General features: G+C 39.7%; 2 protein-coding genes and 1 pseudogene across 5 annotated transcripts in view; 1 reads left to right on the top strand and 2 right to left on the bottom strand.

Moving 5' to 3' along the window:
- LOC122562668 (calcium/calmodulin-dependent protein kinase kinase 2-like) overlaps nucleotides 1-13197 on the top strand; it is a 98579-nt gene extending 85382 nt beyond the window's left edge. For 2 of the 3 annotated variants that reach the window (XM_043715706.2, XM_043715708.2), the window contains exons 16-17: nucleotides 1616-1666; nucleotides 11005-13197. In XM_043715706.2, coding sequence (XP_043571641.1) covers nucleotides 1616-1666; nucleotides 11005-11077 — 124 coding nt within the window. In that variant the 3' untranslated portion in view covers nucleotides 11078-13197. The remainder of the gene's footprint in view (nucleotides 1-1615; nucleotides 1667-11004) is intronic. The other variant, XM_043715710.2, reaches the window with a different exon arrangement.
- An 814-nt stretch (nucleotides 13198-14011) lies between these two features.
- LOC122562899 (5S ribosomal RNA) lies at nucleotides 14012-14129 on the bottom strand (annotated as a pseudogene).
- Nucleotides 14130-15076: 947 nt separating this feature from the next.
- Nucleotides 15077-21333, bottom strand: part of LOC122562670 (P2X purinoceptor 4-like) — a 50740-nt gene continuing 44483 nt past the window's right edge. For both annotated transcript variants that reach the window (XM_088000036.1, XM_088000035.1), the window contains 2 exons: nucleotides 15838-15933; nucleotides 15077-15308 (listed from right to left, as the gene is read on the bottom strand). In XM_088000036.1, coding sequence (XP_087856162.1) covers nucleotides 15288-15308; nucleotides 15838-15933 — 117 coding nt within the window. In that variant the 3' untranslated portion in view covers nucleotides 15077-15287. The remainder of the gene's footprint in view (nucleotides 15309-15837; nucleotides 15934-21333) is intronic.

The raw sequence follows: 21333 nt of genomic DNA, 5'->3' as shown, positions 1-21333 counted from the left end.
GACTGGATTGCTTTTTCTTGACCCAAACTCTGGACCTCCGTTGGATCAATCACCTGAATGACTGAGACCAACTACCTGTACGAGAAATAGCCCAGCTCTTGGACGCAACAGTAATCCCTAATTGATTGGAGTCTACTTTTGCCCCACCAACCATATTAGTCCTTTGTCTTTAACATATTGCCCTGCTCTTTAAGCACATGAAGTGTGTTTGCTGCATAAGCTGCTGGTACGTGCAATACCTAAGAGATAAATTCAGTATTGTGTTACAGTGGATTCCCCCCACCCAGCTTTCCCCCCACCATACTTACTCCACTGTCTCCTACTGACATGAGCCGAACGCTTTTCGTTCTGCACTTGTGTACACTTTCAGCCATCAGCTACCTGCCATCTGCTCTAGCTGCTACCTCACCCTTGCCACAGATATGCTATCTGAGAAGTTTGCGTTGCTGACTGAGCCTGTGCACTTAAGTTTCATCTAAGAATCCAATGATTGTGCGTTGCCGTTTCCCAGTTAGGTGGAGCAATGGCTCAGGAGACAGCTTGACACGTCAATATGGAGGTGCCTCTGCAGTTGTAGTGTCTCTGTCTAAAGTGAAGATAAGGACATGGTTACACCAACTGTGTGCACACCAAGACTGGAGGCAGATGACCCAAATTTACATTGCTCACAGGGAAGGGAATTTTAATTGTGAGTTGAGTAACAAGATACAAATACATCTACAGAGGCTCATTGTGACAATTTAACTCAACATGATAAATCTGATTTTTGGACTCTTCTCTGATTAAGTCATCGTGTTCACTATTATTTTCAGCACTCTGAAATTGAACATTTTCTCTTAATTTCTGTTCAACTGTCCTGGTGTTAGAATCTATTAGAATCAATAAATGTCTATTGGTTTGTCCATTTGATTCCTAAGATCAAATATTTAGTCCTTCTCAGCTTGTGTTTTAAGCTCTGTTAATAGGGACAACAGAAATTAATAATTATATAAATCAGTGGAGAGAAACACACATTTTGTGGTTTGTGCTGGAAACAACTTAAAATTTTATTTAATAATCGTCTATGTTGAAATGTTATCATTTTTTCAAAATAAACCTAAAATAAATTTTCTGTTGTTTAGCTACATTAGTACCTATTTTAAAATTGGTATCCAGTACATAAAAATTGGTTTCTAGTTAAAATTAATTGGGGTTCACGGATATTTGATTCAACTTTCGGCTTTGTTTCACAAGAACAACCATAACACAATTAAGATGGAATTATTGTGTATAATTTAGTCTACTTTTCTACAATGTGTTTATATATATTTAAAATAACTTGTCTTAATTGCAATAATATTCAGTTGTACAGGGTTATTTTGTGGATTTTTCAAACCTCTGTAGTTTCCTTTTCAGATGGTAATAAATGATCAAAGACAACAAAGACTTATTGTTAGTGAAACTTGTTCATTCCAGAGTTTGTTGATCTGACTGAGTGTTGCCTGAATATAAAACTCAGGATTATTAAGTTGACATAAATGCTATTTTCAGAGATGTGTGTAACATGTAGTTAAAGATTCTTCATTGAACTGCGGGACCTGTTATCAAACACTTGTCATTCTTGTATAATTTCCAGAAGAAACAAATCAGGAAATGTGAAATACTGCTACTTGCATAGTAGCCACAGGTAAAATATTTGTGCATAAGCCTGCAAATTATTCTGTGTAACTAAAGCTTCAATTGGAATGTGTTTTCAGCCATGATGTGTGACCCAGGACATTAAAGGATATGCATTCAAAAATCCGAAGTATTTTATTTACCCCTATCATTCTTCTATGCTCATGTAAAATAATTGTTTTCTATACCAGATGACATGTTAATCCACCACTCACATATCTACTTCGCTTATGTTAAAGATTTTAGCGTATGCAATATTTACAATGAGTATCTAATGTAAGTGCAGTCAAGCTTTTTATCTTTCTTTCCCACTTTCTTTCTTTTCCCACATGGAGTACATTTGGACCACACAAAAGTTAAATCAGCATTCACATGAATTTGTACATAAATTACAAATTTGTACTTCTGGTCCAAGTGTTCTGATTCAGGACTTACTCACCATTGAGCCCACAGGGCTATTGTAAGCTTCTGAGTCAAATGATCTGAAAAAGACAACTGAGTAAGTACAAAATGCATGTGAATTTACAATGGAATCTGAGTTGCTTGACCTCATGGATTGTATTACCAACACTCTTAGATTGTAAATGGTCCCTGAGCATTACTGTTTCACTATTACCAATTGGTTCATGTGCAAATCCAGTTAATGAACAAAACAATTCAATCCAATAAAATGTCTTCAGAAGTTAATTTATCATTAATCTAAACTACAAGTCTCTGCTCTGACAGGTTATCCCTCCTTCCCACTTGGGGTCTTCAGCCTTCATCTAGTTAAGGCCTTTCTCTTTTAATTAATTCATGAGATGAGTGTGGCTTATACTTAAGAAAATATTACTTGTCTCTAACTACTCACTTGATCCATGTTTACTGATCTGTCTGGCCTGACCATAAGTACTGAATCCATCTCCTATCCTGGACCAATTCCAATCTGAGGTGCAAAAGACCATAAGATGTGGGAGAAGAAGTAGGCCATTTGGTTCATTTGAATCTGATCCACCATTCAGTAAGGTAATGACTGATCCACTGATCTTCAACTCCACTTCCCTGCCTTATCCCCATTCCCTTGATCTCCTTACTGATTAAAAATCTGTTTATCCCAACTTTGAATACACTTAATGGACCAGTCTCAACAATCCTCTGCAATTATACTCACTAACCTCTGAGAGTAGAATTCCCCTTCATCTGTCTTAAGTGGGTGACCTCTTCTCTTCCAGCCTGTCAAGTCCCCTAAGAACCTTTATATGTTTCAATAAGGTCTCCTCTCATTCTTCTAAACTCCAATGTGTACAAACCCAACCTACTCAACTTCTCCAAATTCTCTGTACACAGTGAACCTTCTCTGGACTGCCTCCAGTATCTGTATATCTTTCTTTAGATAAGGGGACCAAAAATGTTCACAGTATTCCAGGTGTGGTCTGACGAGTGCCTTGTATAGTTTTAGAAAGACTTCCTTGTTTTTATGCTCCATTTCCTTTGATAGAAGAACTGCATGCTGTCCCTATTATCTGCTGAACTTGTATGCTAGCTTTTTGTGATTCATGCATGAGAAATCCAAAATCTCAAAATTCCACTTTGCTGCAGTTTACTGCAGTCTTTTCCCTAATTTTATTCCCAGTGCCAACATTTTGTCCACTAACTGAACCTGTCTATATGCTTCTGTAGATTCTGTCATCTTTATTTCATAGCTTCCCATCTATATTTGTGCTATCTGCAAACTTATGCATCCAATTCATTCATTTTGATTGTTAATAATTGTGGCCCCAGCACTGATAGCTGTGGTAATCCTCTAGTTACAGGTTGCCATCCTGAAAATGCAACCTTCATACTAACCCCAAAGTCAAGGCCTTTTATCTTATTAAATAGCCTAAAATGCAGTATATCCTATTAAGCACCTTTTGAAAATACAAATATATTGTATGTATTCCTTCCCTTTATCTATCCTATGTATTACCACAAAGAACTCTAATTAATTTGTCAGGCACAATTTTCTCTTCGTGATGCCATGTTGGCAATTTTTTATTGTACAATCAGTGATGCTATAATGCGGTAGTTCCATTCTCGTGCAATCTTGTGTTATAAGAAAATCACGTAATAGCAGTACCATTTAAACTAAGAGGGCTGGGATCGCGTTATAACCAATATAGGCTTCAAAATTTTGCACTTTAGAAACTGTGTCCCCAATTCATCAATTGTATTATAGTGAATTTGCACGTTACAGCAGAACAACCTGTATTTTGTGTTTCTGGATGCTTTACTGTTACACCCTTTATAATTGACCCCTTACATTTTCATTGGGAAAATGCTAGATGTTAAGCTAACTGGCCTATAATTACTGTTCCTTTGTCTCCCTTTTGATTCGGACTTTTCCAAAATCTAAGGATTCCTGAAAAATTGCTACAATGCATTCACTATCTCTGTTAAAATCCTAGGATGCAACCCACCAAGCCCTGGGGAAATATCAGCTTTTGACCTCATTAATTTCCAGTTTTTCACTGATGATTGTGCTTATCTTCTCCTCTTCCCCTTATGCCCCTGAATATTTAATTGTTTTAGTGTGCTATTAATGACCTCCAACATGAAGATTGAAATAAAGTATTTATTCAACTCCTCCACCATTTCTTGGTTCACCATTCTTATTTTCCAAAGCCTCATTCTTTAATGGGCCTAGCTTCATGTTGGCCTCTCTCTTCCTTTCACATACTTTAGAAGTTCTTCCCATCTGTGTTTATATTACTTGCTAGTTTGCTGTGATAATTATATCCTGTGTCTTCTCTTGTTCATCTTTCACTGGCTTTTAAAATTTATCTAATCCTCTGATTTATTACAGAGTTTTGCTACTTTTTTTAATTTTACCTTTATACAACCCTCAAATTCCTTGGTTAACCGTGGAAGGGTTATCCCCTGCCTAGAAACCTTTTTTCTCACTGGGTTACATCTTCGTTGTGAGTCACTTAAATATTTTCTGAAATATTTGCCAATGTTCCTCAGCCATCTTTTCTGATAAACTCCTTTCTCAACCCACTCCAGCCAACTCTGCCTTTAATTCCATATAATTACCCTTACGTAGGTTTGGCACAGTTGTCCCTGAGTTGAAACTTTATTGCTGGAACAGCACAGCAGGTCAGGCAGCATCCAGGGAACAGGAGATTCGACGTTTCGGGCACAGGCCCTTCTTCAGGAATGAGCAGAGAGTGTTCAGCAGGAGAAGATAAAAGGTAGGGAGGAGGGACTTGGAGGAAGGGCTTTGGAAATGTGATAGGTGGAAAGAGGTCAAGGTGAGGGTGATAGGTCGGAGTAGGATGGAGGCGGAGAGGTCAAGAAGAAGACTGCAGGTCAGGAAGGCGGTGCCGGGCTGGAGGGATTCGGCTGAGACAAGGTGGGGGGAGGGGGGATGAAGAAACTGGTGAAGTCCAAGTTCATCCCCTGCGGTTGGAGGGTTCCCAGTCGGAAGATAAGACGCTCCTCCTCCGACCGTCGCATTGTTGTGGTTTGGCGGTGGATGAGTCCAATGACCTGCATATCCTCGGTGGAGTGGGAGGGGGAGTTGAAATGCTGTGCTACAGGGTGGTTGGGTTGGTTCGTCCGGGTGGCCCAGAGGTGCTCTCTGAATCGCTCCGCAAGTAGGCGGCCTGTCTCCCCAATATAGAGGAGGCCACACCGGCTGCAGCGGATGCAGTAGATGATGTGGGTGGAGGTGCAGGTGAATCTGTGGCGGATATGGAAGTTTCCTTTGGGGCCTTGGAGAGAAGTGATGGGGGAGGTGTGGGCGCAAGTGTTGCACCTCCTGCGGTTGCAAGGGAAGGTGCCGGGAGTGGAGGTTGGGTCGGTGGGGGGTGTGGATCTGACAAGGGAGTAAGTTGTCCCTGACCCAGGTTTCTCACTCTCCAACTGAATTCTAAGTTCTACCATGTTATGATCACTGTTCCCTAGAGGAATTCTTTTACTCTGAAATAATTTATTAGATCTGTCTGTTTACACATCATCACATCCAAATTGGCTTGATCCCTGTTTGGATGCAAAACATAGTTCTAAGAAAGCAACTGTCTTGAATATGCTTTGAATTCTCATTGTGACTACCTTTGCCAATTTGATTTTCCCAATGTAAATGAAAATTAAATTACCCATGATTAATGGACTGCCTTTTTTACATGTCTTCACACCTGATTTATTCTTTGTCCTGCAGAATAGTCCTGTTAAGAAGTTTATAAGCTACTCCCACTAGTGTCTTCTTTCCCTTAGTATTTCTTACGTTCACTTGCATGAATTTTGTATCATCCAATTTTAGATTGTTTCCTGCTATCATATTTATTCCATCTCATTAACAAAGCTACCTCACCACCCTTCCCTTTCTGCCTTCCATTTAGAAAAGTCTCATACCCCTGAATCATTGGTTCCTAGCTTTGATCGTCTTATAACCACATCTCCATATGGCTATAAGATCGTACCTATTAACTTGTTATTATGCCATTATTGTTCTGAATGTTATACGCACTTATGTAAAAAGCCATATTTTTAAACCATATTTTTCTCTTTGTTATCTTCTTTAAGCTTATACAGACCTTTCCTTTCAGTCCCATGCAGAATTATTATCAGAGTAGTTGTCCTGGAATTCTGCCATATCCTTTTGCTTTGTAAGCATATGCATCTCTCCTTCACCCACCAATACACTCCCAAGTCAGTTTAAAGCCCTCTCTACAGCCCTAGTTATTCATTTTTCCAGGTTATTGGTTCCAGGAAAGTTCAGGTGAAGCCTGTCCCAATGGAACAGCCTCCCTTCTACCCTAGTGCCAGTACCTTATGGATTGAAACCCATTCCTGCCACACCACTCTTTAGCCCATATATTTAACCTCTTAACTTTATTTACCATGTCCCAGTTTATCTCTGGCTGTGGTAGTAATTCTGAGATGATTATTTTGGAGGTCTGTTTTTACAAAGGCTTCCAGCTGAACCTGATGATAAATGGATCCAACCCCTCCATCTCCCACCCCAAGTACCTTAAACCTAGCACAAGGTAAGCAACACAGACTGGGGGTTTAGGTCTGGGTGGGATGCTCTTCAGAGGGTCAATACAGATATAATGGGCTAAATGGCCTCTTTATGCACTGTAGGGTTTTCTATTCTATTATTCTATATGTGGTAATATAATAGATGAGAAACAAAGAATAGTGTTTTTATTGCCATGGTTGCTTTACTTACTGAATAATAGTAGATACCTGTTAAATAAATGAAGTCCATACAGCTGTAGGTTTTTCTACTAAAATTACTGTAGTATGTCTGAAACTGTATAGCTTGTTGATGATTTCTGCTGAGCAACATTGTTTTTGCCCAAAAGCAACCTACACCACCACCCAGTTCTACACTTCCCTCGGAGCATGAGGTTTCCAGAAGCAGTATTTATCCATTATTGGAATGGATCACACATTAGTAATTATGTCAGTAATTCCGAGGGATGAATAATATACTGTGGTCTTTGTCTGCATGGTGCTTAATAAAGCATGCACTGAATTTTGAGAAAGCCATACAAGTGGCTCAATCAGTCTTTAAAAATATGGTAGCATGGTGCTTACTGCTTGCATGAACTAGTTTGTCCTTTGCCAGTAATCACTTCTTACAAAGAGGTATCTTATTTGTTATTTTAAATCAAATCTGCTGTTGTACCAAATTAACCAGTGATATTGTAACCCCACTCTGCCTTGGAAGTATTAATATATATTTAATGTCTGACGGTACTTCCAGATGAAATTCAGTATTTTGGCCATGTGCAAGGATCCTTGCCAATTCTATTTGATTGTTTTATTTTCTCATTATTTCAGTGGGATTTTTTTTTCTGTTGTTTATTTCATTGGTTTCATTCTATTCTTGCAAATTTATTTTCAAGTCCACAAGTCTTTAGTTAAGTTCTGTAACTGATATTTGAATGACATTACCTGTAACAAAGTATATTGTTAAATAAATGTTTTGTCATGTAATAAGTACCTTTTTATATGTCCATGCTGTATATGGTGCAGTTTAAAAATGTCCTTTAACAGTGTCCATTTTCTATGTACACAACCAACTCATGAGTTTGGAGTTTGTTCTCAACCTTTTCAACATTATTAGTAATGAGGTGCAAGTCTAAGTTGATGTGATTCATTTGCTGTCTTTCCCCTTTCCCTTTTGATGGACAAAGGACCAAAATTCCACTTAAAAATTCCTTGTAATCCAATTGATGCTGAGGGCTCACTGCTTGAAAATAATGTTCCTCCTTTCCAGGCACAGCAAATTGGCGCACCAGTTCATGATGTCATCCTTCAGTTTGATATATAGAACTTTAATGAAATATTCCTATCTGGTTACTTTTGCTCTGAATTTTAATGGTCTTTACAAATGTTAATATATAGAAAGGAATTGTGCATGTGGAAAAGATACTTAAACTAAAATCCTTAATGTCCTTTATCAGCATTCACATTCTTCAAGTGCTGCAAGGAGGGCGAGAAATTTAGCAATAATGGTCATTCATAGGTGTTTTGACTGGCAATCAAAGAAGATAATGTCAACACCAGTATATTTAGCTTTCCAGTTAACACAAGTGTTCACTGCATAAATAATTTTAAGGGGAATGCTAAATGGAAAAAAGAAATACAGAAGGGGAAAATGTCAAGCTACAGTGATCAGCTGAATGCCTAAAATATTTTCACTTGTTGTGGAAAAAGTATTTTTAATGTTTGATTTTCTGTGTTTTTATACATGGTGTAGGAATTATACATCAGTTTCCAAAACACTCATGTATGTTGCATTTTGTTTTATTATTATCTCAATGTCTGTGTAATATTTATACTTCAGGTAGCTTTAAACTTAGGTACTTACAAATCCATATTTCCATGTTTAGTTACTGGCAAACTCAAACACATTGCATGAAGTGTAATCAAATCAATTTCTACATATAAAATGCATTCTGTTTACATAACGGGAATTGTTTTGTCATCTAGGAAGATGTTGTGCCACTTTTTTTTAAAAGTATATAGTAATTGTGCAAAAAGATAGAAATCTAATTTGTGGCTCTGACAGTCTCATGTTGAGTGATCTGAGCCATGGTTTATGCAAACCAACTGAGAATTTAGGAGCAGAGTCTTCAATTTGGTATATTCTGGATAATCTACTTTAATGTTATGACATCATTCATGTAGTTTTCATTTGCCCAATAAAAAATTGACATTTTAATTTTTAAATCATTTATGGATAAAATTAGTGGCAGTGTTAATATGAAGTTGATGTTTTAACTGTCTTAAATCTTAGCGAGTTTTGAGAGGATTTGTAGTTCAGATTGAGGTTTTGGATGTAGGTTTGCTCACTGAGCTGGAAGATTCTTTCCAGACGTTTTGTCACCCTACTAGGTAACATCTTCAGTGGGCCTCAGGCAACGCACTGCTGATAAGTCCTGCTTTCTATTTATATGTTTGGGTTTCTTTGGGTTGGTGATGTTATTTCCTGTGGTGAAGTGGACTTCCTGTTCCTTTTCTCAAGGGGTGAGAAAAGGAACAGGAAGTGACTTCACCACAGGAAATAACATCACCAACCCAAAGAAACCCAAACATATAAATAGAAAACAAGTATTATCAGTAGTGCTTCGTCTGAAGCCCACTGAAGATGTTACCTAGTAGGGTGACAAAACGTCTGGAAATGAACCTTCCGGTTCAGTGAGCAAACCTACATCCTTGTTAAATCTATCATTCCATCCCCTTTTTAGGAATACAGCCATGCAAAATCGAGATCTGTGGATCAATTGGCAGGGGAAAGTACACAGTTTTGAGGTTGTGGAATTCACTTCCAGAGTTAGTCATTGAGGCAAAATCTATGTTGATATTCGATAAAAGATTGCATAGATGAACTGAGAAAAAAACGGTTGAAGTGCTATGGTAACAAGGTAATTAATTATGATTTGAATTAAATTAATATGGATGGAATAGTCTCTTTAAATACTGTATCATCGGTTATCTAAACTTAAAAGAAGCAAATAATTTAGAATTTGTTAAAAGTAAAACTGGCAAAATCAAAATACAACAAACAGACTTTAGAAATGACATTTTTATTTAGTGAATTGTGTGGAAAAGGTCTCTTTTTGTTTTAATACTTTTTTTCTTTATTTACTAACTACCTTTGAGAAAAATATCATCATGGAACACAATATAGAGACCATACTCTATGTGGTTACAGTTCTACTGTGGGCTGATCTCAGAATGAATCTGTAATAATTATGATGACTCCACATGCTTGTGGCTTACAGATTGTTTCCAATACAACAGCAGAGGGATTAAATTATTTGGGAAAAGAATATTTTTGTTTTTGCATAGAATTGAAATCACTTTTCACTTTCAAATATATAATGTCTCCAGGGTTTCTGGGTTATCACAAAAGCAATTATCATTACTAAGACCATCTTGACATTACTCTGAAACATCATCTGACTCCACTTCTCCTTCAACCCATTAGCTGTTGAGACCCTCATCCATACCTTTATTGCATCCAACTCAATGATTCCAGTATTTTTATGGACTGCCCATCACCTTCCATAAACTTGAATTCATCCACAGTTCTCCTGTTGTGTCCTAACTCATGTCAAATCCCCATCTGGCAACACTTTCAATTTAAAAAAACTTCATTTTGTGTTCAAATCCATCTGTGGTCGCATTCCTCACTATCTCTTCAACCTTATCCAGTCTGCAGTCTTAATTTTGGCCTCTTCCAAGTCACTGATTCCTTTCACTCCACAAATAATGTCTGTAACCTGCTCTGAAATTTCCTAACCATTTCTGCTCTATTTCTTGAAATCACTTCTCCTTTGAAATCTTGTCATTTAAACAAACTTTTGATCACCTGTTACTTTTTGGTATGGTGTCAAATTTTAACAAATAATGCCCCCATAAAGTGAATTGCGATGATTTATCAGTTAAAGACACTACATAAATGTAAGTCACAGTTTGTGAGAATGCATGAAACTTTGTAGTGCTAAACCAGGTGTATATATGGATGCGTGTGGCATTCTGATTTTTAAAAAGTCAGTTTTCATAACTCACGAATGCCTGCTACTTTTGCAAAAATTGACACTGAATTATTAATTGGTCTCCGATATATCCAGTAAGAATGATGTTCAGAGACTAAGGTAGTATTTGGCAGTTTACCTGAGTTGAGGGTGCTTTAAATATGGGCTGATAAATGTAGAATACATAATTTCATTCACAAATTAGTATTCCTATGTTGTAACCAAAAATGTACAAAATTATGGGCACAACAGCAATAAAATGCCAAAGATTTCACATTCAGTGGGTTTTTTTTTATACTTGGGATCTGATGTGTGTATTTTCTTTTGACAGGAAACAAGGTAGTGGGGATAGTCTAAAGGGTCCTGATCTGCCAGAAGTTGGAGAAGATGAGGTTCTGTCATGAAGTTAAAATGTAATTAAAGGACATTGTGCATGTTCTTTGGGTTCTCCAGCAAGAATGCATCAGTTGCCAGAGGATGACAGATATGTCAAAAACCAGATTAATGCATTAGAAGAGAACTTCCTAAGGTATAAGTTATCAACAGCTGTCGAATCACAGGTTTTAATGTCTTTTGTGGTCTTGCATGAAAATGCTTTGAAATGTTTCATTGCCTCGCACACACGCAACTTAAACATAGGGCATGGAAAGTCAGTTTATGAGTACAGCTGTTCAACTGGTTTTTAACATTTTAAATCTTTATACAAAATAACCTGCTTTCTTAAGATATTTCTGCTGTATTTAATTGAGGTAGTTGTGCATGTTCCTTTCAGGTGTTCTGGGACCCAGAATTTATCCTCAAAATGGAGGAGATGTAGGTACTTGAAAACTGATTTTGCCATAATATTAACCAGATGCATATTATAGAATGTTTACAATATTGGCTCAATATTCTGATCTGCATTTAATTTTTCAACTCTGTATGTACAAGTTAATACCAATTTGGCAGAACTGTTACATTTTTTAAAAAAGTACCTTACACTTTCACCTTAACGTACATTAGTTTGCATGGTATTTGAGGTTAGTTTATATTGATGATGAACTCATTAAAATACTTCGTAAAATGTACTGCACTGAATATTGTGGAGACATTTCAATATTCTGATCCATATTCATAATTGCCACAAATAATTAATTTCCTTCAGAGATGTGCTAGACTTTTAGATGATCTGGATTACATATTTACTGCATTTGATACTGTATATTAGTCAGTGTACAGGATTTTATCATAGTACTGTTTTGTCCAGGGTTAAATATTGAAGGCTGCAAAGGTTTCTGTAAAAAAAAAACCTCCATTTTATGGGTATGGTCTCCCATATTGATTTTAATGACCAAAGCAAAACCCTTTTCAAAAAAGTTGTTGTTTGAAAACATGATTTACAGTGCAAAAAAAAACCACAGTATTTTTTTATCCAGATGGTACTAATATACTGATATGCAACGTGCATCATTTAATCAATGGAATGCTTTGGAAAAGGGCAAATGCTTTCATAATACAGAATCATGAGATTGTGTGGAAATAGTTCTTATTTGTAAATGCATGTTGAGGAATACAAATGATGGTTTCTTGTGAACAGTTATGTGATTTTAATGGAGTATATATTACATTTACATGGAAACTTTATGCTGTTAATTATCTCATCATCAAAGAGAAAGGAAATATGAATTTGTAATGTAGAAAAGCCATGATTGTCATCTGCTTTACTTTGGGTAAAATCTTGCCTACTTTAAGATGCTCCTTAAAACCTACCTCTCCACGCAAGCTTTTAGTCATTCATTCTAAAATCATCTTTTGCTGAATGTTTATGTATGACTATTCCTGTGAAGCGCCTTAGTATGTTTAACTGTGTCCAAGGCACTATTATTGTGAATTGAAAATGTTCACACTTTAAAATTGAAGGACATAGTGGCCTTTTAATCTTCTTGTATTGATAATTTATCAGTGTTTAACTAAAAATTACAATTATGCTACATTGCAATATTTCTGAAATGAATTGCCAAATTTAATTTGTGCATTTAATAAAAGTGATTCTTGTGCTTAAGTTTTATACAGTGGCCAAATATTATTTATGTACCTGTGGAAATAGTAATTATACTGAATTATCAGTTATAGCCTCGCACACTTAGATGCTGCCTAAATGTCTCTCAAACACTGTTCTGCTGTTTCATGGTGAGCTTTCATCCAATATTTCTTCACCAAAAGCTTTCATGTTTTATAATAAATATGTAAATTAAGTACAAATATTATCTAATATCTTGAAAAACGGCCATTATTTTGGAAGCTGGAAACACTGCATCTGTTGAAATAGTCAACTTTTTATTGGAGATCACATAGTGACATTTGAGAAAAATGTTAAGATGTGTAACGGATTACATAGTGTAATAGATGTTTATAAAAATGCTTGTTAAGTAATTTGTGTTGAGAATTTATGATTTATAGAAGTTAAGGCAATCATAAAACCTTTTGTAATCTGTATTAAACTGTGTGATTTCATCAATAAAGCATTTATTAGGGTCATGCTTAATTTGGTACAATTTATTTAAAACTAATTTACACTCACCACTAGCCTCTGCAAATTTGTAGGACAGGCTTTTAGAGAATCCTCTATAAAGTTCAGATGAAGGGTCACTGGTCTTGAAATATTAACTTGTTTTTTTCTCTCCACAGATGCTGCCAGACTTGAGTTTCTCCAACACTTTTGTTTTTGCCTCTGTCAAGTATATTCATTAATATAGAAACTATATCACCGAAGCCATTCTTTCATCATTACCAATCCACACAAGCGTTAGCATTAGTCATGATTACTTATATCTGCCCTGAATCTTTATCCATCTTTATGGAAATTATTTTTCAAGATTATCCTAATATCATTTTTTATCAGTCTTGTTCAAACAGTTTTAACCTGGTTGGATCAAGTGAAAATGTTGAAGATTGACCTTAGGAGATACAAGATCTGCAGGGAAAGTTGTTATAATTTAAAAAAGTAAACTTAGTTAAATTTCTAACAAGTTGAATTTTACATTAGATTAGATTACTTACAGTGTGGAAACAGGCCCTTCGGCCCAACAGGTCCAAACCGACCCATCGAAGCGCAACCCACCCAGGCCCATTTCCCTGCATGTACCCCTTCACCTAACTCTACGGGCAATTTAGCATGGCCAATTCACCTAGCCTGCACATTTTTGGACTGTGGGAGGAAATCGGAGCACCCAGAGGAAACCCATGCAGACACAGGGAGAATGTGCAAACTCCACACAGTCAGTTGCCTGAGGTGGGAATTGAACCCGGGTCTCTGGCGCTGTGAGGCAGCAGTGCTAACCACTGTGCCGCCTATTAAAAGCCCACTGCACCTGGTATTCCCAGGCGGTCTCCCATCCAAGTACTAACAGGCCTGAGTCTGCTTAGCTTCCGAGATCAGACGAGATCGGGCATTTTCAGACTAGTATGGCCGCAGGCAATTATGAAACAAAATCTTGCTGAGGTGTGTCAATTAGTTTAGTAAATATGATTGAGTGGTACTGCATGATACCTTACAGCCTTCTCATGTTCCACACCATGAATATAACTAAATGGGAGTCTAATAAGCAGAAATTGTGCCTAGATTTATATTAAACTGGGTATCTGATAAACCACTTGGGAGGATTACTGGTATTCCTAGCTTATCTGCATGCTTTTACAATACTTCCTCATAATACCTACATTTTTGACCCTCCATAGTTACCTCCATCAAACTTTTCTGTTGTTCAGCCAGCATGGACTAAATTATTTCTTTCAGTGCTATAACCATCCTATGGTTCTAATTATACACCTGGTATCCAATCTGAAACTGGAAAAGTTTCCCCTTGGAGACTGTGAAAATGTCAACATCTGTAGGATTATAAATAAATAGCAATCTGAACAATAATGGAATTTTAATGTCGATTTAAACACAGGTAGAGTTTTGTGTAGACGAAGGATTTAATTAGGGAAAAAAGGTTTAGTGTATTGGAAAGTAAAATCAGACCCATTAGCTTCCGAGTTTTGAAAAGGTTGTACAAGGAAAGAGTATCCAGCATAGTCTCAAGGTAAATAGTTAGTTTAAATGAGGCAAGGAACCACAGATTTTAACATTTGCTGTTTGAATGCAATTGGCTGCATTAAAATAACAGTTGGAGCAAGGCCAGAGCAGCTTTGGAGAGAAGATACCTGAGAGCACTCCATGGACTGATCTCCAAGTTTTTCACTTTCCCATTCCTCTACTCATCTGTTCTCCTCCTCCTGACTTATTTAAATTTCCTTGGTGCTATCACAGCACCACTCCATCCCTAATATCCAACATTACTTTGAGGGTGTCAGCAAGTAAAACTCTTACTTTGACAGTTCATGTTATTCCACATTACATCAATAATCATAACAAAACTAAGTCACATTCAACAGGTTTAGTCTTTAATCATTTTTATAACAATTCAGTCCCCTATCAAGTTGTTGATCAAACTCTTCAGATAAAATTCAATAATATTTATTTACAGCTTTAAAGTGGACCTGGTAGCCAAGTCCCAAGGTAGAAAACCAGTCTTTTGACTTCAAGTTCACAGGATAGAAGTCAGTTTGTTTCCAGAATTCTGTATGACTCCTTTAATCTTCTGATTCAATTCCCTTTTAACATGAAATAGAGGCATTATTAGATTTTAATATAATAATGTAATCTTAGTACTGTAATTCAGGAATATTATACTTTCCCAATAATTCTCCATCATGTGTCTGACTCAGATTTTGCTTAAAATGTGACTTTTTTCAGTGCAAATTAAAGAATTTTTATTAAATAGTATATCAAGTAATAATCATTCTCTTTGCTTTCTGCAGTAATATTCAAATGTTTGTATTCCTTAGTGTTTTGGTTTTATATTTTATAGCAAGAAAACAATTGAAAACAGTATTTTCTGTTTAATTAGACAAAATAAAATCAATTCAGCAGGTTAGTATGCAGAGATAATAAACACTTTTTTTACCCATCATAGACCTTAGTTATTGCCAATGCTAATTATTTTGAATTGATAAATAATTTGAAATGATTATGACAAAAATAATATTTTATTGCTAATTAATGAGAGCTAAAGAGAGACTGCGTGAGGATGGAAAAACATCACATCAGCTAGCACAATGAGCAATATTATTGTTGCCTTACCAATTCATAGTCTTCAACATACTTGTACTTCTTTTCTTTATAATATTTGCTTTTCTTTAAGAAGTACAGGACAATAATATCACACAAGATTGTTGCCTAAAAGAAAGATTTTAGTTATATATAAAACAAAGTACTTATCAATGCAGTTCGTTAGGCTAAAATTTAAGTAATTAAGTCAATGTTGGCTTAAAAGAGAAAGAAAGCACATTAAATACACACACTGAACAAACAGGTTGTGCTATCATACAGAATAATGGAAGCATAGAGTGAGTTTAGGCACAAGTATGATGACCAACCAATGCCAAATTGAGATTTAGTATATTAGTGATATGTACAGATGTACTCTTTTCCATAAAAGAAACCAAAGACCTGTGGATGCTGGAAATCAGAAACAAAAATAGAAATTACCAGAAAAATTCAGCAAACCGCAAAGTGTCTATGGAGAGAAAGCAGAGTTACCATTTTGGGTCCAGTGACCCTTCTTCACAATTGATTGTTGTCATGTATAGGTTGGTATATATGCTGAAGATGGATGGGGGCAGGAGTAAACAATAGGTGGACATGAAGCCCAGAGAGATAACAGCAAGGACTCATTAATATCATAACTGAGCGGTTATACCAAAATGTAATTGAGAGTTTGTGTGGTGACGAATCTGATGTACAAGAATGACTGAAATTTGGTTTGGCAACTAAATGTGGGGGTGGAGGGCAATACAAATTAAAGATAAGACAATAACAGTAAGTAGTATGTAAATAGCAACAAGATGAATGCAGAATCCACGTGGATTGATTTAAAGGATATGAAGTGCAGAGACCATATTTCAGTTTTATGAAGGGGAGAGAGTAACTGTGAGCACCTCAGGAAGGATATATTGGCCTTGGATGGTATGCTGAAAAAAATGTGTTGCTGGAAAAGCGCAGCAGGTCAGGCAGCATCCAAGGAACAGGAGAATCTACGTTTCTGGCATAAGCCCTTCTTCAGGAATGAGGAAAGTGTGTCCAGCAGGCTAAGATAAAAGGTAGGGAGGAGGGACTTGGGGTAGGGGCTTTGGAAATGCGATAGGTGGAGGGAGGTCAAGGTGAGGGTGATAGGCCGGAGTGGGGTGGGGGCGGAGAGGTCAGGAAGATGATTGCAGGTTTGGAAGGCGGTGCTGAGTTCAAGGGATTTCACTGAGACAAGGTGGGGGGAGGGGAAATGAGGAAACTGGAGAAATCTGAGTTCATCCCTTGTGGTTGGAGGGTTCCCAGGCAGAAGATGAGACGCTCTTCCTCCAACCGTAGTGTTGCCATGATCTGGCGATGGAGGAGTCCAAGGACCTGCATGTCCTTGGTGGAGTGGGAGGGGGAGTTAAAGTGTTGGGCTACGGGGTGGTTGGGTTGGTTGGTCCGGGTGTCCCAGAGGTGTTCTCTGAAACGTTCCGCAAGTAGGTGGCCTGTCTCCCCAATATAGAGGAGGCCACATCGGGTGCAGCGGATGCAATAGATGATGTGTGTGGAGGTGCAGGTGAATTTGTGACAGATATGGAAGTGTCCCTTGGGGCCTTGGAGGGAAGTAAGGGGGGTGGTGTGGGCGCAAGTTTTGCATTTCTTGCGGTTGCAGGGGAAGGTGCCAGGAGTGGAGGTTGGGTTGGTGGGGGGTGTGGACCTGACAAGGGAGTCACGGAGGGAGTGGTCTTTTCGGAACGCTGATAGGGGCCCTCTGACGACCCCTTCTCCCGCCTCCAACACACCCCATCCACCTGGACACCCCGTGCTGGCCTCTTACCCACCCTCGATCTCTTCATAGCCAACTGCCGCCGCGACATTAACCGCCTCAACTTCTCCACCCCTCTCACCCACTCCAACCTCTCACCCACTCCAACCTCTCACCCTCGGAACGTGCAGCCCTCCACTCCCTCCGTTCCAACCCCAACCTCACTATCAAACCAGCAGACAAGGGAGGCGCGGTAGTAGTTTGGCACACCGATCTTTACACCGCTGAGGCTAAACGCCAGCTCGCGGACACCTCCTCCTACTGCCCCGTTGACCATGACCCCACCTCCCATCACCAAACCATCTTCTCCCAGACCATCCAGAACCTCATCACCTCAGCGGATCTCCCATCCACCGCCTCCAACCTCCTAGTCCCACTACCCCGCACCGCCAGTTTCTACCTCCTGCACAAAATCACAAACCTGACTGTCCCAGCCGACCCATTGTCTCAGCCCCTCCTGCCCCACCGAACTCATCTCTGCATACCTCAACACGGTCCTGTCCCCCTTAGTCCAAGAACTCCCCACCTATGTTTGGGACACCACCCACGCCCTCCACCTCCTCCATGATTTTTGCTTCCCCGGTCCCCAACGCTTTATCTTCACCATGGACATCCAATCCCTGTACACCTCCATCCCCCATCACGAAGGACTTAAAGCCCTCCACTTCTTCCTTTCCCGCCGTACCAACCAGTACCCTTCCACTGACACCCTCCTTCGACTGACTGAACTGGTCCTCATCCTGAACAACTTCTCTTTCCAATCTTCCCACTTCCTCCAAACCAAAGGAGTAGCCATGGGCACCCGCATGGGACCCAGCTATGCCTGCCTCTTCATGGGGTATGTGGAACAGTCCATCTTCCGCAGCTACACTGGCACTACCCCCTACCTTTTCCTCCGCTACATCGATGACTGTATCGGCGCTGCCTTGTGCTCCCACGAGGAGGTTGAACAGTTCATCCACTTTATCAACACCTTCCACCCCGACCTCAAATTCACCTGGACCTTCTCAGACTCTTCCCTCCCCTTCCTAGACCTTTCCATTTCTATCTCAGGTGACCGAATCGACACGGACATCTACTATAAACCGACCGACTCCCACAGCTACCTAGACTACACCTCCTCCCACCCTGCCCCCTGTTAAAACGCCATCCCATATTCCCAATTCCTTCGTCTCCGCCGCATCTGCTCCCAGGAGGACCAGTTCCAAAACCGTACAACCCAGATGGGCCTCCTCCTTCAAGGACCGCAATTTCCCGCCAGACGTAGTCGATGATGCCCTCCACCGCATCTCTTCCACTTCCCACTCCTCCGCCCTTGAGCCCCGCCCCTCCAACCGCCACCAGGACAGAACCCCACTGGTCCTCACCTACCACCCCACCAACCTCCATGTACAATGTATCATCCGCCGTCATTTCCGCCACCTCCAAACGGACCCCACCACCAGTGATATATTTCCTTCCCCTCCCCTATCAGCGTTCCGAAAAGACCACTCCCTCCGTGACTCCCTCGTCAGGTCCACACCCCCCCACCAACCCAACCTCCACTCCCGGCACCTTCCCCTGCAACCGCAAGAAATGCAAAACTTGCGCCCACACCTCCCCCCTTACTTCCCTCCAAGGCTCCAAGGACACTTCCATATCCGCCACAAATTCACCTGCACCTCCACACACATCATCTATTGCATCCGCTGCACCCGATGTGGCCTCCTCTACATTGGGGAGACAGGCCGCCTACTTGCGGAACGTTTCAGAGAACACCTCTGGGACACCCGGACCAACCACCCCGTAGCCCAACACTTTAACTCCCCCTCCCACTCCACGAAGAACATCCATTGCCAGATCATGGCAACACGACGGTTGGAGAAAAAGCGCCTCATCTTCTGCCTGGGAACCCTCCAACCACAAGGGATGAACTCAGATTTCTCCAGTTTCCCTCATTTCCCCTCCCCCCACCTTGTCTCAGGCAAATCTCTCGAACTCAGCACCGCCTTCCGAACCTGCAATCATCTTCCTGACCTCTCCGCCCCCACCCCACTCCGGCCTATCACCCTCACCTTGACCTCCCTCCACCTATCGCATTTCCAAAGCCCCTACCCCAAGTCCCTCCTCCCTAGCTTTTATCTTCGTCTGCTGGACACACTTTCCTCATTCCTGAGGAAGGGCTTATACCCGAAACGTCGATTCTACTGCTCCTTGGATGCTGCCTGACCTGCTGCGCTTTTCCAGCAACACATTTTCAGGTCTGATCTCCAGCATCTGCAGCCCTCACTTTCTCTCCTGGATGGTATGCAGCAATGATTTACAAAACAGACTTGAACACCAGATGCCACAGTCAGGAGCAATTCTACAAATTAAGGTTATGTTCCCCGAAACTTGGAAGAATGTGTGTTTTGTTTGAAGTTTAGAGATATTAAAAGGAGTGAATAGATAAATATAAAATATATCCACAGGTTGGAGAATCTAAGATTAAAGGGCGCTGTCCTAAAAGTTTTGAGCCAGACCTTACATAAGTAAAATTAGGAAACTCCTCTATATGCAAATAGTGTTAGAAGCTTGGAACTGTTTTCCACAAAGAGAAATGTTTTCTTAATGGTTCGTTTTTAAACTGTCATTGGTTGATAACAGATTATGAGTAAATGTTATTGTTTTGGAGTTCGCTTGTTGATCAGTTGTGTTTACATTAGTGGCAGAATGTGGTGAAGGGATTAAATGGCATGCTCTTGTTTTCATGTTCCTGGCAGGAGTGATCTCAGAGCATTGAGTATAGGAGTTGGGGGGGGGGGGATCATGTTACAGCTGTACAAGACGTCGGTTAAGCCACTGTTGAAATACTGCATGCAATTCTAGTCTCCTTCCTATCAGAAGGATGTTGTGAAACCTGAAAGGGTTCAGAAAAGATTTAAAAGGATTTTGCCAGGTTTGCAGGATTTGAGCAATCAGGTGAGACTGAATAGGCTGGGACTGTTTTCCCTGGAGCATCATAGAGATTTATAAAATCATGAGGTGCACGGATAGGATAAGTAGACAAGATCTTTTACCTGGGGTCAGGGAGTCCAGAACTAGAGGGCATAAGTTTAGGGTGAGGGGGGAAAAGATATAAAAGGTACCCAAGAGGCAACTTTTTCATGCAGAGGGTGATAGAGGCTGGTACAATTGCAACATTTAAAAGGCATCTGGATGGGTATATGAATAGGAAAGGTTTAGAGGGATATGGGCCAAGTGCTGGGCTAATGGGACTAGATTAGTTTGGGATATCTGGTTGACATGGACGAGTTGGACCGAAGAGTCTGTTTCCGTGCTGTACATCTCTATGACTCTAAGAGAATCAATAGTTGCTAATGGGGACCATTAGTGGCTATTAATGGGTTGGTTTTGGTGGCAGCCCGTGTGATGACAAGGCCTGTTGTCTGGCAGTTGAAGTAAGGACGTAGAAGAATGTGCTCAGGCCCTAAAATTATTGAACTTGATACTGGGTCCTGAAGGCCGCACGGTCCCCAAGTGGAAAAAAAGATGTTGAGCTTTGCTGGAGCACCGCAGCAAGCCTGAGACAGATGTTCACCAGGAAACATAATGAAGTGTTAAAGTGGTAAGCAAGAGGAAGCACAGGCTAATATTTACAGACAGAATGTCGGTGTTCTGCAAAGTTGACATCCAGTCTGTGTTTTGTCTCCCCAACATAGAAACCACATTGTTAAACAGTAGAGTAGATTTGAGTGAAGTGCGGGTAAATTGCTGCTTCACCT

This window comes from Chiloscyllium plagiosum, unplaced genomic scaffold (genome assembly GCF_037043375.1).
Source record: "Chiloscyllium plagiosum isolate Xiang-an unplaced genomic scaffold, Cpla_swu_hap1 HiC_scaffold_24, whole genome shotgun sequence".
Classification (NCBI taxonomy): domain Eukaryota; kingdom Metazoa; phylum Chordata; class Chondrichthyes; order Orectolobiformes; family Hemiscylliidae; genus Chiloscyllium; species Chiloscyllium plagiosum.
The sequence above is the reverse complement of the archived record's forward strand: the minus strand, read 5'-3'. Positions and strand labels throughout refer to the sequence as shown.